General features: G+C 43.8%; 1 protein-coding gene and 1 long non-coding RNA gene across 2 annotated transcripts in view; both read right to left on the bottom strand.

The window, feature by feature from the left end:
- The window catches only part of RSU1 (Ras suppressor protein 1), a 64,988-nt gene extending 47,960 nt beyond the window's left edge, over positions 1 to 17,028 (bottom strand). The window contains exons 1-3 of the mRNA XM_083467589.1: positions 16,857 to 17,028; positions 14,545 to 14,660; positions 10,370 to 10,420 (exon numbers count right to left, since the gene is read on the bottom strand). Coding sequence (XP_083323715.1) covers positions 10,370 to 10,420; positions 14,545 to 14,653 — 160 coding nt within the window. The 5' untranslated portion in view covers positions 14,654 to 14,660; positions 16,857 to 17,028. The remainder of the gene's footprint in view (positions 1 to 10,369; positions 10,421 to 14,544; positions 14,661 to 16,856) is intronic.
- Positions 584 to 6,540, bottom strand: LOC310690295. Its single transcript, XR_014518025.1, has 3 exons — positions 4,873 to 6,540; positions 2,444 to 4,815; positions 584 to 1,293 (listed from the first exon to the last, which is right to left on the bottom strand). It is a non-coding gene; the product is annotated as an uncharacterized lncRNA (long non-coding RNA).
- Positions 17,029 to 17,881: the final 853 nt, after the last annotated feature.

Below are 17,881 nucleotides of genomic sequence, written 5' to 3'. Positions count from 1 at the left end.
ATCATCTAAGGAATAGCTCACATCCCATTAAACCCAATGAAACAAATATTTACACAGTAGAGTATGAGCCCTTCATTTCCTAGGTTTTTCTTCTCATTACTTCCTTCAAAATAAAAAATTAAAAAATAGTCCAGTAGCACCTTAGAGACCAATTAAGTTTGTTCTAGGTACAGCATAAGCTTTCGTTTGCATGCACACTTCTTCAAATACATTGAAGAATACAGCGTATTCTTCAGATACACTGGTTTCTGTGTATCTGAAGAAGTGTGCATGCACACAAAAGCATATACCTAGAACAAACTGGACTATTTTTTAATTTTTTTATTTCAGCTGCGTCAGACCAACACGGCTACCTTCCTGAATCTAGAGTGTGGTGCTGATAATGCCAAGGTTGCAGGTTCAATCCCTGTATGGGACATCTGGGTATTCCTGCGTTGCAGGGGGTTGGACTAGATGATCCTCAGGGTCCCTTCCAATTCTATGATCCTATGACTTATTTCAGTGTGTATGGAGGTCCTGGGCTGCCCAGGTGACAAGACCCCCCCCCGCCTTGCTGATGTGGCCCAAAGGAAAACCAAGCAATATGTTTGGCACCAGCTTGGCTGCCGGAGTTGCCAGAAGGAGGTGTACAAGGCACCATCCAACTGTCTTAGGGACTCCGTTCCAGATTTGTGTAGGGTTTGCACCTTAGACTTTTTTTCTCCCTAAGATATCCCGTAAGGCAGCAGAGGTCTAAGACTGAAGTTATTCTTCTGTTAGATGGGTTACCTTCCCAGGTTGATGAGCCCCACCTGCCCCTCACTTTCTTCAACAAAATGGGCAGAAACTGCCTTCTGCTAGGCCAGCACCCCAGGGTGGTCACTTTGATGCTGCTAATGCAGTTGCCTGATTTCACCCCTGGAGGCACACTCTATTGTCTCTTGAGACAGATGACAACACCTTCATTCAATACTGAAACAATTTTGAAACATCCCCCATAGTTATATAGAAGAGTTTGGATTTGATATCCCGCCTTATCACTACCTGAAGGAGTCTCAAAGCAGCTAACATTCTCCTTTTCCTTCCTTCCCCACAACAAACACTCTGAGTGGGGCTGAGAGACTTCAGAGAAGTGTGTCTGGCCCAAGGTCACCCAGCAGCTGCATGTGGAGGAGCAGAGACGCGAACCCGGTTCCCCAGATTACGAGTCTATCGCTCTTAACCACTACACCACACTGGCTCTCCATATACAGTCATACCTCGGGTTACAGATGCTTCAGGTTGAGCGTTTTCGGGTTATGGATGCGCCGAAACCTGGATGTGCCAGAACGGGTTACTTCCAGGTTTCGGCGCTCGCGCAGAACCAATAAATCGTGCTTTGCGGACATGCAGAAGCACTGAATCGCAACCCGCGGCGCTGCAGGTTGCGAATGTGCCTCCCACACGGAGCATGTTCACAACCCGAGCGTCCACTGTATTGGGATGGTGAATCTGCAGCCCACCTCATGGTGGTTAAATACGATTTCCATCCATGGCTTTGCCGACTGCACAGGGTTCTAGATTGTACAGAAGCCTAAGTGACTACAGCAGGCTGCCCCCCTAGCAGTTACCCCTCTGACTAGTAGAGAGAAGTGTATGTCCACGTAGCTGGACCAATCCTCAGGGAAAGGCTGGGTGAACAGTGTGCACTATGAACACAGGGAAAGCAAGCAAAAGGATTTGAGCAAAGTATCCCCCCAGCAACCCCACATCCCCAAACTACACAGAGGCAGACACGATGCAGCTCCCTAATGCAATTAAACCCTGTTCTGTGGGTACCGGCCCTTCTGACAGGATGAGAGATTATTTTACTCTCCTTACTAAATCAGTGCAATTTAAGAGGACAAATGATGCTAAATGTGAATTAAAGCTAACTTATGCAGACGCTGTGCGCACTCTGTGCTGAATGGAACGTTCCTCCTCAAGCCACTTTGGTGCAAGTGACAACATTTTATGACAAAGTCTTTCAAATAAAGGCTGCATCTTCTGGAAAACAACTGAAGATCTGAATGCATCCTGGATTAGAGCTGCAGCAGGGGTATTCAACATCTTCAGCTGTCACTGGAATACAACTCCCACTAGCCCCAGCCGGCATGGCCTATGGCCAGTGATGATGGGAATTTGCATTGTTAAGCTTTTAAAGTCTTAGATAACCCCTCTGGTGACAATCAGGTTTTTTACCATTTATTTCCTTACTGTTCTGATACATACCCCCTGTCCTTATCTCAGGCATATCAAGCTGTGTCCTAGATATCGTTTTGTCACCACCCCCTCAACCACCTGTGAAATCTACTAACCTTCCCATCATTAGTTAATTAATTAATAAACAAATCAGAAATGAAAATATCACCTGAGGCTCTGCTTCAAATCCCTTGACCTCATGAGTGTCAATTATAGGCAGGGCCTTTTATGTTGTGGCACCTACCCTATGGAATGTCTTTCTGAGCAGGGTTTGTTAAGTCCTCATCACTCTATTGCAGTGGTTCTCAAACTTCTTTTTCTCTCGGTCACACTTTCAGAATAAAAATGTGCTCATGCCACACCGAATTTTTTTATGAGAAATAAGTTAGAAAACATAAATAAACAATTCCTAGCAGTGCTTGATTTTGAACATAGGTGAACACAACTACTTTATAATATGATCGTGGGATATCCAGAAATTATAAAACAATGCAGCTACATAAGAACATGATTATTCCCAAAATATAATATTGATTGTCCTTGAATCTTCCTGCCACACTTGCCATGCTCTCTTATATACTCTTTTGAGAACCACATTGCTTCAGGTCGTTGGTGACGACGTGGCTTTTGTTACTGATGCAGTTTTTGATAGCTTATGCTATTTTTGTGCTGCCGGGATTTGTTAAATGGGCTGGACAGTATTAATTTTTAAAACCAGAGTATATACTAGAATTTAGGGATTATGTTTGCTTTGTTTAACTTTTATTACTGTTTCTCAATTCACCTCAATTCTTTTAGGAGAAATAGGTGGCGCCTACTTTTTTAAAAATACATGCATAGTAGTTGTACCCATCAACTCTTTTTAACCCAAACATGTCTGCCCTTCTTCTATCTTGGAACTCAGAGTGATGTGCAAAGGGTTCTCAGGTGGGCTCTCATCCCAGCCAGTTGGGCGGAGTATAAACAATAAAATCATCATCATCATCATCCATTGACCAGACCAAGATCTGATTGGTTTCAACAAGATTTCTGCATCATCCTGGGACCAGTTCAAGGGAGGGGGGAGTTATGGTTTGAGCAACAAGAGGCAATGTGTGCAGATTAACCTGGAATGTCAGAATGAAATTAATATTAAACCTTTTCCCAATGTTCAGTTTACATAGCAATGTGCTCCCCCCCGACAAGATTATATATTTTCTAAATCCCTTCAGCATGCAGCCTGACTAAAAGATGGTTATTGATTTTACTCTAAGCTTCAGAAAAAAAGGACATTTTTTAGTTTAACGAATGAAAGATGGCTTGACACAGGTATTGTACAAAGATATTGCCAGCCTCTATTTTCATATAATTGAGAATGGCTTTGATTGAAATTTCAGCCGTCTTAACCATCTAAGCATTTAACTTGGGAGGATTCACATGAGGGGAAATGGATTAAAGCTGTAAGCCTTCATATTAAACAAGCATTTTTATTTATTTTAAAAGTTTGGAAGTCCTATGGCTTTTGTTTGCCTGAAGATGTTTAGATTAATTTTGACTGTGTTCAAACTAATGTATGCCCTGCAAGACAGCTCTCAACATCCCTTTCAGGACTGATCTCATCCAGACCTTCCTAGCTGAAGCAAGACCAATGCATCATATATTTTCCAGCTACAGTCCTGGCCTGCCCAGGATTGCTGTAACATAGGAAGCTTTCTTAGACAAGTTCAGACCATTTAGCCTAGTAGGCTAATTTAGCCTAGAAAGGCTGCAGCTCTGCAGATCCTTAGGCTAAAATGTTTTTCATCACCCCATAACTGATCCTTTCAAATGGCGATGCCAGGAACTTAACTTGGAACAATGCAAAGAAATATCCCTTAACGTGCATATTGCTTTACTGTGGCTCCAGAGTTAACACAGGCAGAGTTTGCCCATTGTTATTTCTAATTCTGGACAGCAAACTGAAACGTATACAGGTTTTCAATACCTCCATGTTAAACATAGCTGTGAAGGGCAGGTGTGAGACTGCCGTTTAAAATCCAAGCTGCTTACAAACAAATCTTCAGCTGACTTTTACTTAAGTAACCACTTCTATTTATTTATAGTATTGATATCCTGAATTCCCAGCACAATGCTTGCTCAAGGTGGCTTCTAAAAAAAAGAAAATTCATCAAAAAGTAAATATACCATAAAAACCACACACCAAAAATCAATAGATGAACAAGCCCAGAAGCAAAGGCAGCACTCCTTAAGAAAATATTCATTCCACTCAAATGAAATTCAGATTTAAAAAGAGAGAGAGAAGCTTTCTCCCTCACCAGGATGCCATCATGGAAGGGATGAGGCAAATGTCCCTAGAGAGGAAATTCCAAAGTTTGAGTGTGGCCTCTGAAAATGATCCTCTTGTGTTCTCTCTACCCGCAATCTCTTTCAAGTATGTGTTTCTAAATTCTGAAAGGGGAAATTGTATAGATCAGGGATGGGGAACCTGCAGCCTTCCAGATGTTGTTGGACTGCAAGTCCCATCCTCCCTGATCATTGGCCATGCTGGCTGGGGCTGATGTGAGTCCAATAACAGCCACAGGTTCCTCTGTTTTGCTCAAATGCCTGGATCCACTTCTTCCTTCTGAACCACAGGTTCTCCACCTGTGACATTAATGCAAAGCAACCAGACAACTGTGGAACAGACTGCGCAACTGGCCAACAAGTACTTGCTCTTAACATCTGAAGATAGAGAGCAGAACAAAGCCAGAAAAATCCTAGAACAGGTATGGTTATAGAATTAGGGTCCATCAAAGATGGAACTGCAAGTTGCCTTATAACTCACAAAAAAGCATTCAATAATAAACTCCTGCATACTGTCACAAGTTTCCTGAAGTTTCACCAAGTGGCTTTTAAAGAAATAATAATAATCTCAATAGTGACCTCCACTGGACAAGTCAGACAATGCTTCTGTCTTTAAAAAAAAAAATCACTTCACGAACAGCACTTCTTAAAAAAAGAGAGAAACAAAAATAACTAACCTTCTGAAAATGTCATGTGCATCAACACCAGCAATTTTTCACATAAATTAGGTCCAAAAAGTGACCTCTCAAAAGTATTTGCAATCAGGTTGAAAGTAATATGCTAGGTAGTTTATGACAACCCTGAACTCCCACAAGTTGCAAACTAAAGAGTCATTCCTAACAAGAAACAGATAGAGTGGCAATAACAAAGAAACAGATATATTTATTAGTGAATTATCTGGTGAGAAGAGAAAAAAGAGAAGCGGCAGAGGCCTTCTGCATACCTCCAGAAACCAGGACGACTCATTCCTAGTCCAATTGAAAGCTGGAGCAGATTATCATTGAGTAACTTGAAAACTGCTGAACTCTGACAAAAGATATTGGTGGTCATTATTGGATAGAAGACAGTTTAAGAGAAGGAAAACAGAACCTTGATGGTCCAGAATTCTAATGGAGAAAGTTGCAGAGATGTGAGCCTCCAAGGAAGCAAAGCAAAACATGTATGTGGCTCAGCCAGTGGGTGAACATGTGGCCCTCCAGATGTTGCTGAGCTACAGCTCTCATCACCCCTGGCCACAGGTTATGCTAGATGAGTCTGATGGGAGCTAGAGGCCAACATCTGGAGAGTAGCAGGTTCCCCACCACTGTGCTAAGCAGTGATCTTCAGAAAACTCTTTCCAGCAGCTAGAGGAACAAGGAAAAGTGGGAAGTGATTGAAAAGTGCTACAACACTACCAATATCCTTGGCCCTTCTAGAGTTCCCAATAATAAGAGCTCTCCCACTATGGATCCCAGTGGTCTTCAGAGACCCAAGGGGTTCACTTTCCTTTGGGAAAAACCTGGTGAGATGTCCACTCAGATTAGTTTAGAGCCCTTCACATCCTCTGAGATCTGTTTATTTAATCTGCCTTGTTTCCCCAATAATCCCTCCACCATCAAGTGTGTAAGTAGTCTCTCCTTTCCCTCAGTTGCCCCATGCCCTCTTGGCTTGCTACTAGGGTGTCTAGCCCCAGAACTTCTGCCTTTTTCTTCCTCCTATTGTGACAAGACTTGCTCTGAGCCTAGATCTTCGCTCTATTCTTCTTCTGGTATGCCTCCATCCTTGCTCCCTCCCTGCTTGGAATCCCCTCTAATCGGACCACCCACTATGTGTTTATCCACCAGCTGAGTCAAGAGTCTCTCTTCAAGGCCACCCTGCCAGCCTTTCCTAGTCTGTTTGGCTTACCTCTGCAGCTAACTGCTGGACTGAGCAGGGAGCTGCTGCAGTAGTCATTCCTGACCACACTTAATGCAAGCGTGGTGCAATGGATAGCATGTCAGACCAGGACTGAATCCCTTAGCCAAGATTTGCACCTTGGTATAGCTTACTCTCAACTGAAATCTATCTTGCAGGATGTTGTTATGAAAAAATTGAGGGGGGAGAACCATTTATGCAAATTTGAGGAGGGATACAAATGTAATAAATGAAAAAATTAAATAAACCATAAGTGTCAGTAGTAATATCTAAAGGGCCTCCAAAACCTTGTTGAGATGTCTCCAGACTTTGGGAACCTGGTGGAACCCCGTACATGTCTACTCAGAGGTAAGCAGGACTTGCTCCCAGGCAAGATGTGGAACATTCCCCCTCTTTGCATTATCCTCTCAACAAAAATATATGAGCTTACTTGCTTTGCTTGGTAAGTTTGTTACCTGTTGCTTCAGGCTCTCATTCATAGCCTTTTCATGGAGCTCACCTTGGACTGGATCCAATCCATCCTATCTAGGCAAGAGTTAATTTTCTCTCTTTTTTCTGAAAGGACTATTATTGGTCAAGTAGCTGAAACAATTCCTCAAATTTCATGGTTGATTGCCGTAGATATCCAGAAAGATATATAATTTGATGTGCAACAGCTCCTAAAATCTCCAGAAAAGCCTTATAGTATGGCAGATAAGGAAGCCAAGGTTTAAGGAAACCGAACCTTATTTGAAGAATTTGCATTTAAAATCTATAGCGACCCCCCTTTGCTGCTGCCTCCTTCTCTTTTTGTCTTAATGGCTTGAAATCATGCATATTTTTTCCAATGACAGATGCATGCAAGCATATTCTCCTTTGCTGATCTGTGGATGAGGCAGGCACTGGTGTGCCTACACGTGGCAGATTTATTGATAGAAAGATGAAAAGCACGCTAAGAAAAATGTATAAAAAATGGAGATGTGAAAGCAAAAGAACGAAAGCAGGACATCATGACTTACTGTAATGATATAGGGCTGCCCGTTTTTGGCAGGGTGACGGATGAAACACTGAATTGTATCCAACTAAGTTAGAGTAGACCCATTTGAAATGCATGTCCCTATGTTAGGCAGGCCCACTGATTTCAGTGGGTCTACTCCAAGTGTAACTTGCATTGGATATAACTTACTAACTGGAAAATACTGGACACCATTCATGCATATTTATTGCCTTAGAAAATGGACATATTTACTATAAACAACAGAACAGCAAAGCAGGCACACTCATTTATATGCCAGAAAACCAGTAAGAGATGCTAATATGACCTTAGTGGGGCATATCAAGTGTCATCGACACTGTTTTCTCCAAGTCATTTTGAGGACTATCTACTCAGACAATTAATTGTATCTTTTTAAGGGATTAGGTCAAGAGTGTCCAAAGTGACAAATAATAAAAGTGAGATTCAGTCTTTTAGGGGAGGCTGGTAAGGAATAGGCATTTATTTTTATTTATTCAACCTCTACCCCAACCTCCAGCAATTTGCTTGGTGCCTTACAAGGGGTAGAAGTTTCGAAACCACAATTTAAAATTAAATACAAATACATGTTTTTTTTTAAAAAAACTGCATTAAAAATTGTATTAGCACTACTTTAGTTCACTGCCTACTGCATTATTAAGACCTATTTCAGCAGTACTTTCATAGTAATTCTTAACATGGTTTGCTTTAGCCTGATTTGTTTTATGCTGATTATATTTTTTGTTTAAAAAACCCCTTTATTTGTAAATTTTCATTATGCAATATAATTTATATTGATCTATATGTTAAAAATAAATAACATAGATGTAAAATAGGGTACAAAGTATCTTTTAAAATTTAATACAATTCCTTTTACAAATAAATGGATTTTTTAAAAAATGATGACTAACTTCTTATTCTTCCTTCTAAAAAAAGTGACCCTGCTTGCTCTCCATTCATAGAAAAATTATTTGAGCCTATAAATGCATACCATTTATTCCTTGTCTTGAAAATTCCCAGTTCTTCCTTCATATATGGAGTAACTGAACTCTAACCTCTGATAACTCTAAATCTCTCTCTTTAAACGTAGCTGCTAACTTAACAATATTTAGTTAAGAGAATATTTAGTTAAGAGAATATTTAGTTAAGAGAATATTAATATTTAGGGAGAAATGTAAAGTATTGCACTTGGGCAAAAAAAATGAGAGGCACAAATACAAGATGGGTGACACCTGGCTTGAGAGCAGTACATGTGAAAAGGATCTAGGAGTCTTGGTTGACCACAAACTTGACATGAGCCAACAGTGTGACGCGGCAGCTAAAAAAGCCAATGCAATTCTGGGCTGCATCAATAGGAGTATAGCTTCTAGATCAAGGGAAGTAATAGTGCCACTGTATTCTGCTCTGGTCAGACCTCACCTGAAGTACTGTGTCCAGTTCTGGGCACCACAGTTCAAGAAGGACACTGACAAACTGGAACGTGTCCAGAGGAGGGCAACCAAAATGGTCAAAGGCCTGGAAACGATGCCTTATGAGGAACGGCTAAGGGAGCTGGGCATGTTTAGCCTGGAGAAGAGGAGGTTAAGGGGTGATATGATAGCCATGTTCAAATATATAAAAGGATGTCACATAGAGGAGGGAGAAAGGTTGTTTTCTGCTGCTCCAGAGAAGCGGACACGGAGCAATGGATCCAAACTACAAGAAAGAAGATTCCACCTAAACATTAGGAAGAACTTCCTGACAGTAAGAGCTGTTCGACAGTGGAATTTGCTGCCAAGGAGTGTGGTGGAGTCTCCTTCTTTGGAGGTCTTTAAGCAGAGGCTTGACAACCATATGTCAGGAGTGCTCTGATGGTGTTTCCTGCTTGGCAGGGGGTTGGACTCGATGGCCCTTGTGGTCTCTTCCAACTCTATGATTCTATGATTTTAGTTGTTCCCAGAGCTTCCCCCCAAAAGATGTATTTTATGAGTTTTCTGAGAGCTTCCCTAGGATGTGCATACAAGATTCTGACCAGCTGTTATAATATATAGGAGTAGAGTTTTATGGTATAGGATCATTCCAATTAAGGTGGGTTTACAGATCAAGGAAACTCAATCAATTTTGGGGAGAGAGGAAGCCATCCCATAGAGAAACGTTTCCAGAAATTTTCTAAAAGAGGGTAGAAGTGGCAAATGAGGCATGGTGGGCCAACAGTGGCTGGGGTGCTACTAATGAAAAAGCTCTATCCCTTATCAATGCTACAGGGAGTTCCAATAAGAGCTCTCAGAAAGCTCTCAAGATGAAGGAGGCCACCCCCCGGCCGTGCCGCGGTTTAAACCTCATGCGGCCACGCCCCCTGGGTGCCCGATTGGTCGGCCGGGGAGGGGGTGTGACGCGGCCGGAATCTCTCTGCCCCCAATCTGGGTCACTGGGGGTCCCAGATGCCAGTCTGTAACACCGCCCCCGCCCACGGGAAGTGGAACAGACCTGTCAGAAGGTTCACAATCTTAAAACATGATGTTATGGCAGGGGTGGAGATTACCTTTCAGCCCGAGGGCCATATTTCTATTTGGGGGCCAGTAGTTAGCAGGGTCAGAGGCAAAAGCAGGTAGATTTACATCTAATGTTTGCTTTGGGGGCAGGCTAGTTTGATGCACACACACCAACCCTTTCCATCCTCCATCCGGACAAGCTGCTGTCCTGGTGATAACCAGCAACACTCTCACCCAGACCCGCATTTAAAGGGGGGGGGACACACTATGCATTGACCATAACACATAGTTTGGCCCTTCATATATTTGGCCCAGAATTTTGACCAGGGACTTGGCAGCTGGTTCTAGAAGGACAAGAAGCACCACCTGACCGTACGGCAGCCCTCTCCCAAAATGAACCACAGCCACAGGCCTTGCAATCTAAGGAATCGGTAGACAAGTTCCTTTGTGCTTAGGCAAGAAATAAAATACTTAGGAATAGAAATGTACTTACTTGTCAGCTTGTTGTGACTGAGGACCAGCTGTGTGATATGGGACAGAGTGACTGTAAATGAAGAGAGACAATAAAAGTATAAACAGGGCAAAATTGAATTGGGGAAGAAGGAGAGAGACAAACTTCAGCAGGAATGCATCTGAATGGTAGAGAATAAATACCCACATACATTCCTAGTAAGGTATAGCCTAACAGGTTACAAAAGATGGCCCTTTGGACTAGAGATTACATTAAAACAGAACTAGACTGGCAACTCGGCAAAATTATTACGAAGGGGAAGATTACCACATTGTCACAATTCATATCCTACAGGAAACTTATTCTCTTGGTAACTGACAATTTCTTTGTGATTAATTGCTGTAACTAAACATAGCGTAATGACAGGCAGTTTTGAGAGTTAAGGGGGGGGGGGAAATGTCACTGAAGGAATTTGACAGCAAAACCCTTAAAGGACTGTGCTAAACTATGTCACCAGATCCACAAGATGGCATCCTAGCTTCATTTTCAATGCTTTAGAAAGTAGCAGATGATTTCAGAAGATTCCTTATGCTGCCATCGTAAGACTCATGAAAACAAAGAAGACAGGAAAAAAATAGAAAGTTGACATTATTACAGATCTTGAAAGGGGTTTGAAGTTTATGCCAACTCGTCATAATTTGGAAATAACTTCTTTACCTAGGGAGCTGAAAATATTACCTGGTAATTTATGTACAGGGCCAGTGAAGAATGGCTAAGTGTAACTTCTAAGAGTGCTAGCCAATGCATATTTATTCAGACATGCAAAGCCCAGTGAGCTCAGTAGGACTTAAACTCAAGTAAGTGTGCACAGGATTACAGGCAAGCAGCACGATCCTAACCATGTCTGCTTAGAAGTAAGCCCTAGTGAATTCAGTGGGGCTTACTCCTAGATTAACACGCCATCACATTTAAGAAGGTAGCTTACAACATGAAACTGAGTTTAAAGAAAGATAAGGCTTAAATGCCAAGACAATGGAGAGTAGAAAAGAATCTAGGTGCTCAAGAATCTAGGGCAGGCAGAAAAAAGTAACATATGAACATAAGATTATTCTGAATCATGAGGCTTCTCACAGTGGCCAACCAGATGTCTGTGGGAAACACACAAGCAGGGACTGAGCACAACAGCACTGTACACACACTTGTGATTGTCAGCAACTGGTTTTCAGGGGTGTACCAAAAGCAGTGGTAGAACATAACCATTGTGCACCCAAATGGGACGTACTTCCAAGTAGACGTGTATAGGACTGCAGTCAGATACTTCCGCCCTTTTAATTTTCAAGGGAGAAATGACACTTTATACAACACACTTTTACTCGCCAAAAGCTCGCCTTCCTGAGGACAAATAGATTTTGCCAGGGGTCCACAAATGTTGGGTTTGGCATTGCAGCCAAGACTTCTATTTTTGGCTGCCACCAATTTCATTCTCAAACCCCCTGTGCACAGGGAATTTGAGCAAAAGACAGGGTCTTCTCTCATTTGTGTGGGATACTGAGGAAATAAACAGTAGGTGCTTCTCCCACTGCTTGAAAGGGCCCTCTTAGTACAAGGCGGTACAGTGGTGCCCCGCAAGACGAATGCCTCGCAAGACGGAAAACTCGCTAGACGAAAGAGTTTTCCGTTTTGGAGGTGCTTTGCAAAACGAATCTCCTATGGGCTTGCTTCGCAAGACGACAATGTCTTGCGAGTTCCTGCTGGTTTTTTTCCCTCCCCCCCTTTTTTCTAAGCCGCTAAGCCGCTTATCAGCTGATCCGATCAGCAGATAAGCCGCTAAAAGCCGCTAATAGCGCTAATCCGCTAATCCGTCAATGGGCTTGCTTCGCAAGACGAAAAAACCGCTAGATGAAGAGAATCACAGAACAGATTGTTTTCGTCTTGCGAGGCACCACTGTATTGTTTTGTGACACCAATTTCTTAACCTGCTTGAGAACTGCAGTGGAAATTCATGTGGTGCCAGTTGCCACGCTCACCAGAGGGCAAGGGGCACTTGTCCCTGACTGTACACCCTAGTGTGTTCAGGTACACGGCCTTTTTTTTTTAAAGAAACCCTCTTTTGGCATATAGATGGGACATTTCCAATGACAAATGTTCATTTTCTCCTGGCCGAAAGAGTTAACGCTTTCCCCATGTGGCCTAGACATTAGCAAGTACTACTGCCTAATTAACCAAATGCCACAATGGGAGCTGAAGTGTAGCATCTGCCTAATAAGCTGCCTAGCTACAAACCAATAAATAACTTAAATATCTTTGACATTATTAAGCAATATGATAATTTCTGATGGGATAATTTAATGTTTCAGACAAAGGGAACTCTTGAGACAGGTGTTGCTACTTATCTAATGTCACATCGTGAAAAAGAAACCTGTTACAGCATATCTGAATTATTTACGAGATAATTAGCATAGACTGAGCACCCGCCTGTCTCAGAAGATTCAGGGGAGAGGTCGCTAAGACACAAAAGAGAGACTTCCGTTGCTCCAGATTTCTTTACTGCCAGCAAAACCATTACTAATTTATGTTCGCTTCAGAGAACATATCATACAAGAAGATTAAGGAAAGGTCTCAGCTGATATTATCTTTCTTACAGTCTTTTTAATCCATGGCGCCAGAAGAAGAGTTTTCCAAAATATGAAGTTATTTGCATCCAGAAATTGACACGTTCTTGCCCTCAGAACGACCCTTTACAGTTTGTGCAAAAGCTCTTTTAAATAAACCCCAGCTTCTTACTTCCTGATGATCTTCCAATGGTTGCTTCAGAAACTAGCAACAGATAAGCAAGTGGGTGTTCAACTCATGAAAAACAAGAAATAATAATAATAATAATAATAATAATAATAATAATAATAATAATAATAATTTACTATTTGTACCCTGCCCATCTGGCTGCATTTCCCCAGCCACTCTGGGCGGCTTCCAAAGACCAAAAATACACTAATATGTCATACATTAAAAACTTCCCTGAACAGGGCTGCCTTAAGATGTCTTCTGAATGTCTGGTAGTTGTTGTTTATCTCTTTGACATCTGATGGGAGAGTGTTCCACAGGGCGGACGCCACTACCGAGAAGGCCCTCTGCCTGGTTCCCTGTAGCTTTGCTTCTCGCAGTGAGGGAACTGGCAGAAGGCCTTCGGTGCTGGACCTCAGTGTCCGGGCAGAACGATGGGTGTGGAGACGCCCCTTCAGGTATACTGGGCCGAGGCCGTTTAGGGCTTTAAAGGTCAACACCAACACTTCAAGAAAGCTTGAAGCTGAGGATTCTGTAATTTAATTTATCCTCTAATCCTTCAGATCTCACAATTCTGTAAAGTCACCTAAATGCTCTTTAAGTATTCAGGCTCTCACTGTATTTATTTTCTTACATTTCTGTCCCATTGGGCCCAAGTTGGCGTCTATGTACCACCAAGGCATTAACCAGACACAGATTGGTTTGGCTTCAGAAATGTTGGGCTTTCAAATGCCAGTTTAGACCATAACCCAATATATTGGGTATCTACAGGCTCTTGAGCTATTTTCCTAAGTAACATAAATAATTTTTTTTCTAGGAATTTTTTATTAAAAAACCCCCACTGTGAATATAATTAATGCTGGATGTAACATGGGAAATAACAGTTCTAAATGTATATACAAGTCCATGGAGTATTATTTGGTTTGAACAATTCTGTGTATCTGAAGAAGTGTGCATGCACACGAAAGCTCATACCAAGAACTAACTTAGTTGGTCTTTAAGGTGCTACTGGAAGGAATTTTTTTATCTTGACTATGGCAGACCAACACGGCTACCTACCTGTAATTGGTTTGAACAGTATGGCAGACATGTGAGCCAGCATTTCACCACTGCTCTAGGGCATACAGAGTATTTATCTGGACAAACTTATCTGTGAATCAGACCTACACACATTACATTTAATGTATAGCTGCCCCTTTTCAGGAAATCTTCAGATAACACCCCAAAAGCGTTTCTGGGCTCTGATTTCAGTTTTGTCAACTGAGAGGACTTCAGAAATGTCCTTCTCTCCAAAGATATATGGCTCTTACAGTAATGCGCCCTTCAGCTTCTGTGGTTGTGACATGTGTTCAGACCCAAGAATATAGGTGCAACCTTATGCTTGGAAGAGCAAGAAAACCATGATGGGAGCAAGCAGGGAGAAGAGAAATACTTACATAAGCCAGATATGTCCAGCATGCTAGAGATCCCTCGATCACACATGTCCACCTCCAATATGTTCTTCTCCCTACTCTCCTCCACAATTTTTTTCAGTGATTTGGACATGGTTAAGCTGGAACCAGAACAGAGAGACACAGTGGAACAGGAATGAATGACAGATATGGGAAAGTGATATAAGACAGTAAGAGGCAGGTATATTTTACTGCCCCAAATAAGTCAATACAGTAGCCCATCTGAGAGATAGAAATGCTGCTCACACAAGCATTCTAACCACACATAGTAGCCTTCCCCAACCCGGTGCTGTCCAGAAGTTATTGGGACAGCAACGCTCAACCAGGCAAAGTGTACTGTTTACACCAACTGTCAAGCCCCTAAGCTACGCACAGCTTATATCAAGGTGGAAATTGTTTTAAAAACTTACATGCCAACTATTTATCAAAAGAAAATCCTGCCAGCTAATCAAAAAGGGACAACAGCAACACAAAACCATGCATAGTTCAATGGAATCATAAATCAAACTATCTGCATAAAAACTCAGACCAGACAGTGACAAAGCAGCTGTCAGAACTCCAGAACACCAGCAAGAGGAAATATTCTGTCAAAAATATTCAGTAAACAACCACGTCTTCATTAGCTGTCTAAAAGTGGGAAGGCCTGGCACTTGGAATCCCTCAGGATGGGTGTCACTACAGAAGAAGTCCTACCTGTGGTCACTGTCAAGGGTGCCTCATCCTGTTGAGGAATAAGAACTTAATAGCCTGGGGGAACAAGTTAATGGCTCATGTAGCCCAGCATCCTGTTCTCAAAGTGGCCACCCAGAAAATGATGAGAGCAGGCTTTAAAGATGAACACTAGCACCTTGTGTTGGGCTCAGAAACTAACTGGCAGCTAACACAGATCACACAAAACCGGTGGGGTAGATTCAAAACACCCTGCACCCATCGGCATCTTAGCTACCTCAACAATAGTCCTTCCTATCATTTCTCTGCCACTGACAGGTGGAAGAGTCATGGGGGAAAGGCCTTGAATGACTGGGCTCAGAAGAAAGAAGTTCTAGCAATTGCCTCTTAACTCTGCAAAGAACGAAGCAGTCAGTTTGCTCACACATGAAGCTGGAAATAGGAACAAGTCGTCTCCATATATGCACAAGTATTTGCTTAGGGGAAGTGTACACTCAGCGATGTGCACAGCTCGACTACCATGTGTGCAGGGGCAGACTGGTAATATGGTACCCTGAGCAAGGACAAAAAATTGGCACTTCCCTAAATATTGGATTTTCACAATAATTCCTTTTGGTCCAGTTACTTTTTGTTAATGGATCTTGTTAGCGGGCCCCCATCTAAACATAGGTATTATCAGTGCTTTTTTCTAAAAACACGTTTAGGAGTACTGTCATTTTGACTCTAGAAAATCACCATTTTATAGTTCAAATCGGGAAAAATAAATACAGTAAATGGACAAAAGTACAAAGATTCACAAAATGTTTAGTGGTATGCGTCCCCGTGTCCCCCCAGAAAAAAGCACTGGGTATTATTATTATTACAGTGGTACCTCGGGTTAAGAACTTAATTCTTCTGGAGGTCTGTTCTTAACTTGAAACTGTTCTTAACCTGAGGTACCACTTTAGCTAATGGGGCCTCCCGCTGCCACTGCGGGATTTCTCTTCTCATCCTGAAGCAAAGTTCTTAACCCAAGGTACTATTTCTGAGTTAGCAGAGTCTGTAACCTGACACGTCTGTAACTTGAAGCGTCTGTAACCCGAGGTACCACTGTATTACTATTTTGTACCGCCCTAACCCCAGCACTGTTGTGCACAGCTGCACTCATGGGACACTTCCATGCAAATCACCGCACAAAAGTACACAACTCAACTATTCGTGTACACTTTGGGTGTTATCCCCTTCAGCGTTTCAGAGCAGAGATGGGGAACCCATCACCCCTTGACCACTGGCCCTGCTGGCTGGGATCTGGCCCACAGATCCCCACCCCTGTTGAAGCACCAAGAACCTCGGGCTTCTTCTTTTTGCTTCCCATGGCACTCTCTGCAGAAACGCAGGAAGCTTCACTGGCGGGCTGCTGCTCGTCCACCAGAGCCTCGACCCAGCTTTGCAGAAGGGGAAAGAGCGACGCCGGCCTCGGGAGGAGGAGAAGGGGCGAGTCCTTCCTGGGTCCAGGAGGCTGTCAGTTCACACGACCAGGGAAAGGAAGGGGACCAAGGGGCTCCGACTCGCCGCCCAAGTCCGAAAGCCGGGCAGGCCCCGCCGGAGCTCTTGGGTTTCGGGGTGGGGGTGGCGACGCAGCAACTCACCAACGGGACGGGACCGGGGCGCTGCTGGCTGCTCAACTCCGGCCGGCCGGGCTCCCCGCTTCACGGCACACGCCCTGCTCTGAGGCGCCGCCTCCGTCCCGCCCGCCCGTCGGCTCCCGGGGCGAGTGCCTTCCTTCTCAGTGCGCAGGCGCCCGGCGGGGAGGGCGAGGGAAGCCCGGCGCGCGCCGCTCCAAGTAAGGCGAAGCGCTCCGGGGAGCAGCGGCTCCGCCCGACGCTCGGAATGCGCAGCCGGCGGCTGCCCAACCCGAGAAGCAGCTCCGCCTTCGCCCAGCCGCCATTGGATGGGAGGACCCAGGCGCGAGCCAATAGGCGGCGGGCCCGAGGCTATGGAGGCGCACGGGCGGTGGCATTGGAGGAAGTAGTTGGGAACTTTCGCGGAGCGTGTTCTTCCTTCCCCGCTTTTCTTTCTGCGTTCGGGCAGCCGGATGCTGAAGCGCATCCTTTGCACCGAGGCCTTTTGTGCTTGGAATGTGGGGGAAGGAAGAACGCGCAGGCCAATAGGGGGTGGAAAGAGGAATCAGAGGAAAACACTTAAGGACGCGGGAAGATCCCAGCTGCATCAGAGGAGAAGGTCTAGCTGACCTGACCTCCTGTTCTCGCAGTGGCCAAGCAGGTGCCCGTGGGGCGCAGGTCGTGCAGGCAGGTCGAGGGCGCAGCAGAGCGCTCCCCACTTCTGCCCCGCTCAGCAACTGGTATGAAGAGGCGTCCAGCCACAGCGGGCGCTGCGACTATCCAGGGACTATCCACCCCTGAAGGCGCACTCTCCCGTTGTCTCCCGAGACAAACGGATACCTCCTGCTTTGGAGGTAATGCATTGTCATCGCGACTACTGGCCACTGATAGCCTTAACCTCCACAGATTTTATTTCCCTTTAAAGCTGCCCAATTTGGTGGTCGTCAGCATATCTTGCAGCTGAATTTTGTTTGTTTGTTTGTTTGTTTGTTTAACTATGTGTTGCGAAGTCATTGCTTTTGTCCATCTTGGATCTTCCCAGTGTTAGCTTC

This window comes from Podarcis liolepis (assembly GCF_965112155.1).
Source record: "Podarcis liolepis genome assembly, chromosome: 12".
Lineage (NCBI taxonomy): Eukaryota > Metazoa > Chordata > Lepidosauria > Squamata > Lacertidae > Podarcis > Podarcis liolepis.
Note: the sequence above shows the minus strand (reverse complement) of the source record. Positions and strands in the feature narration are given on the sequence as shown.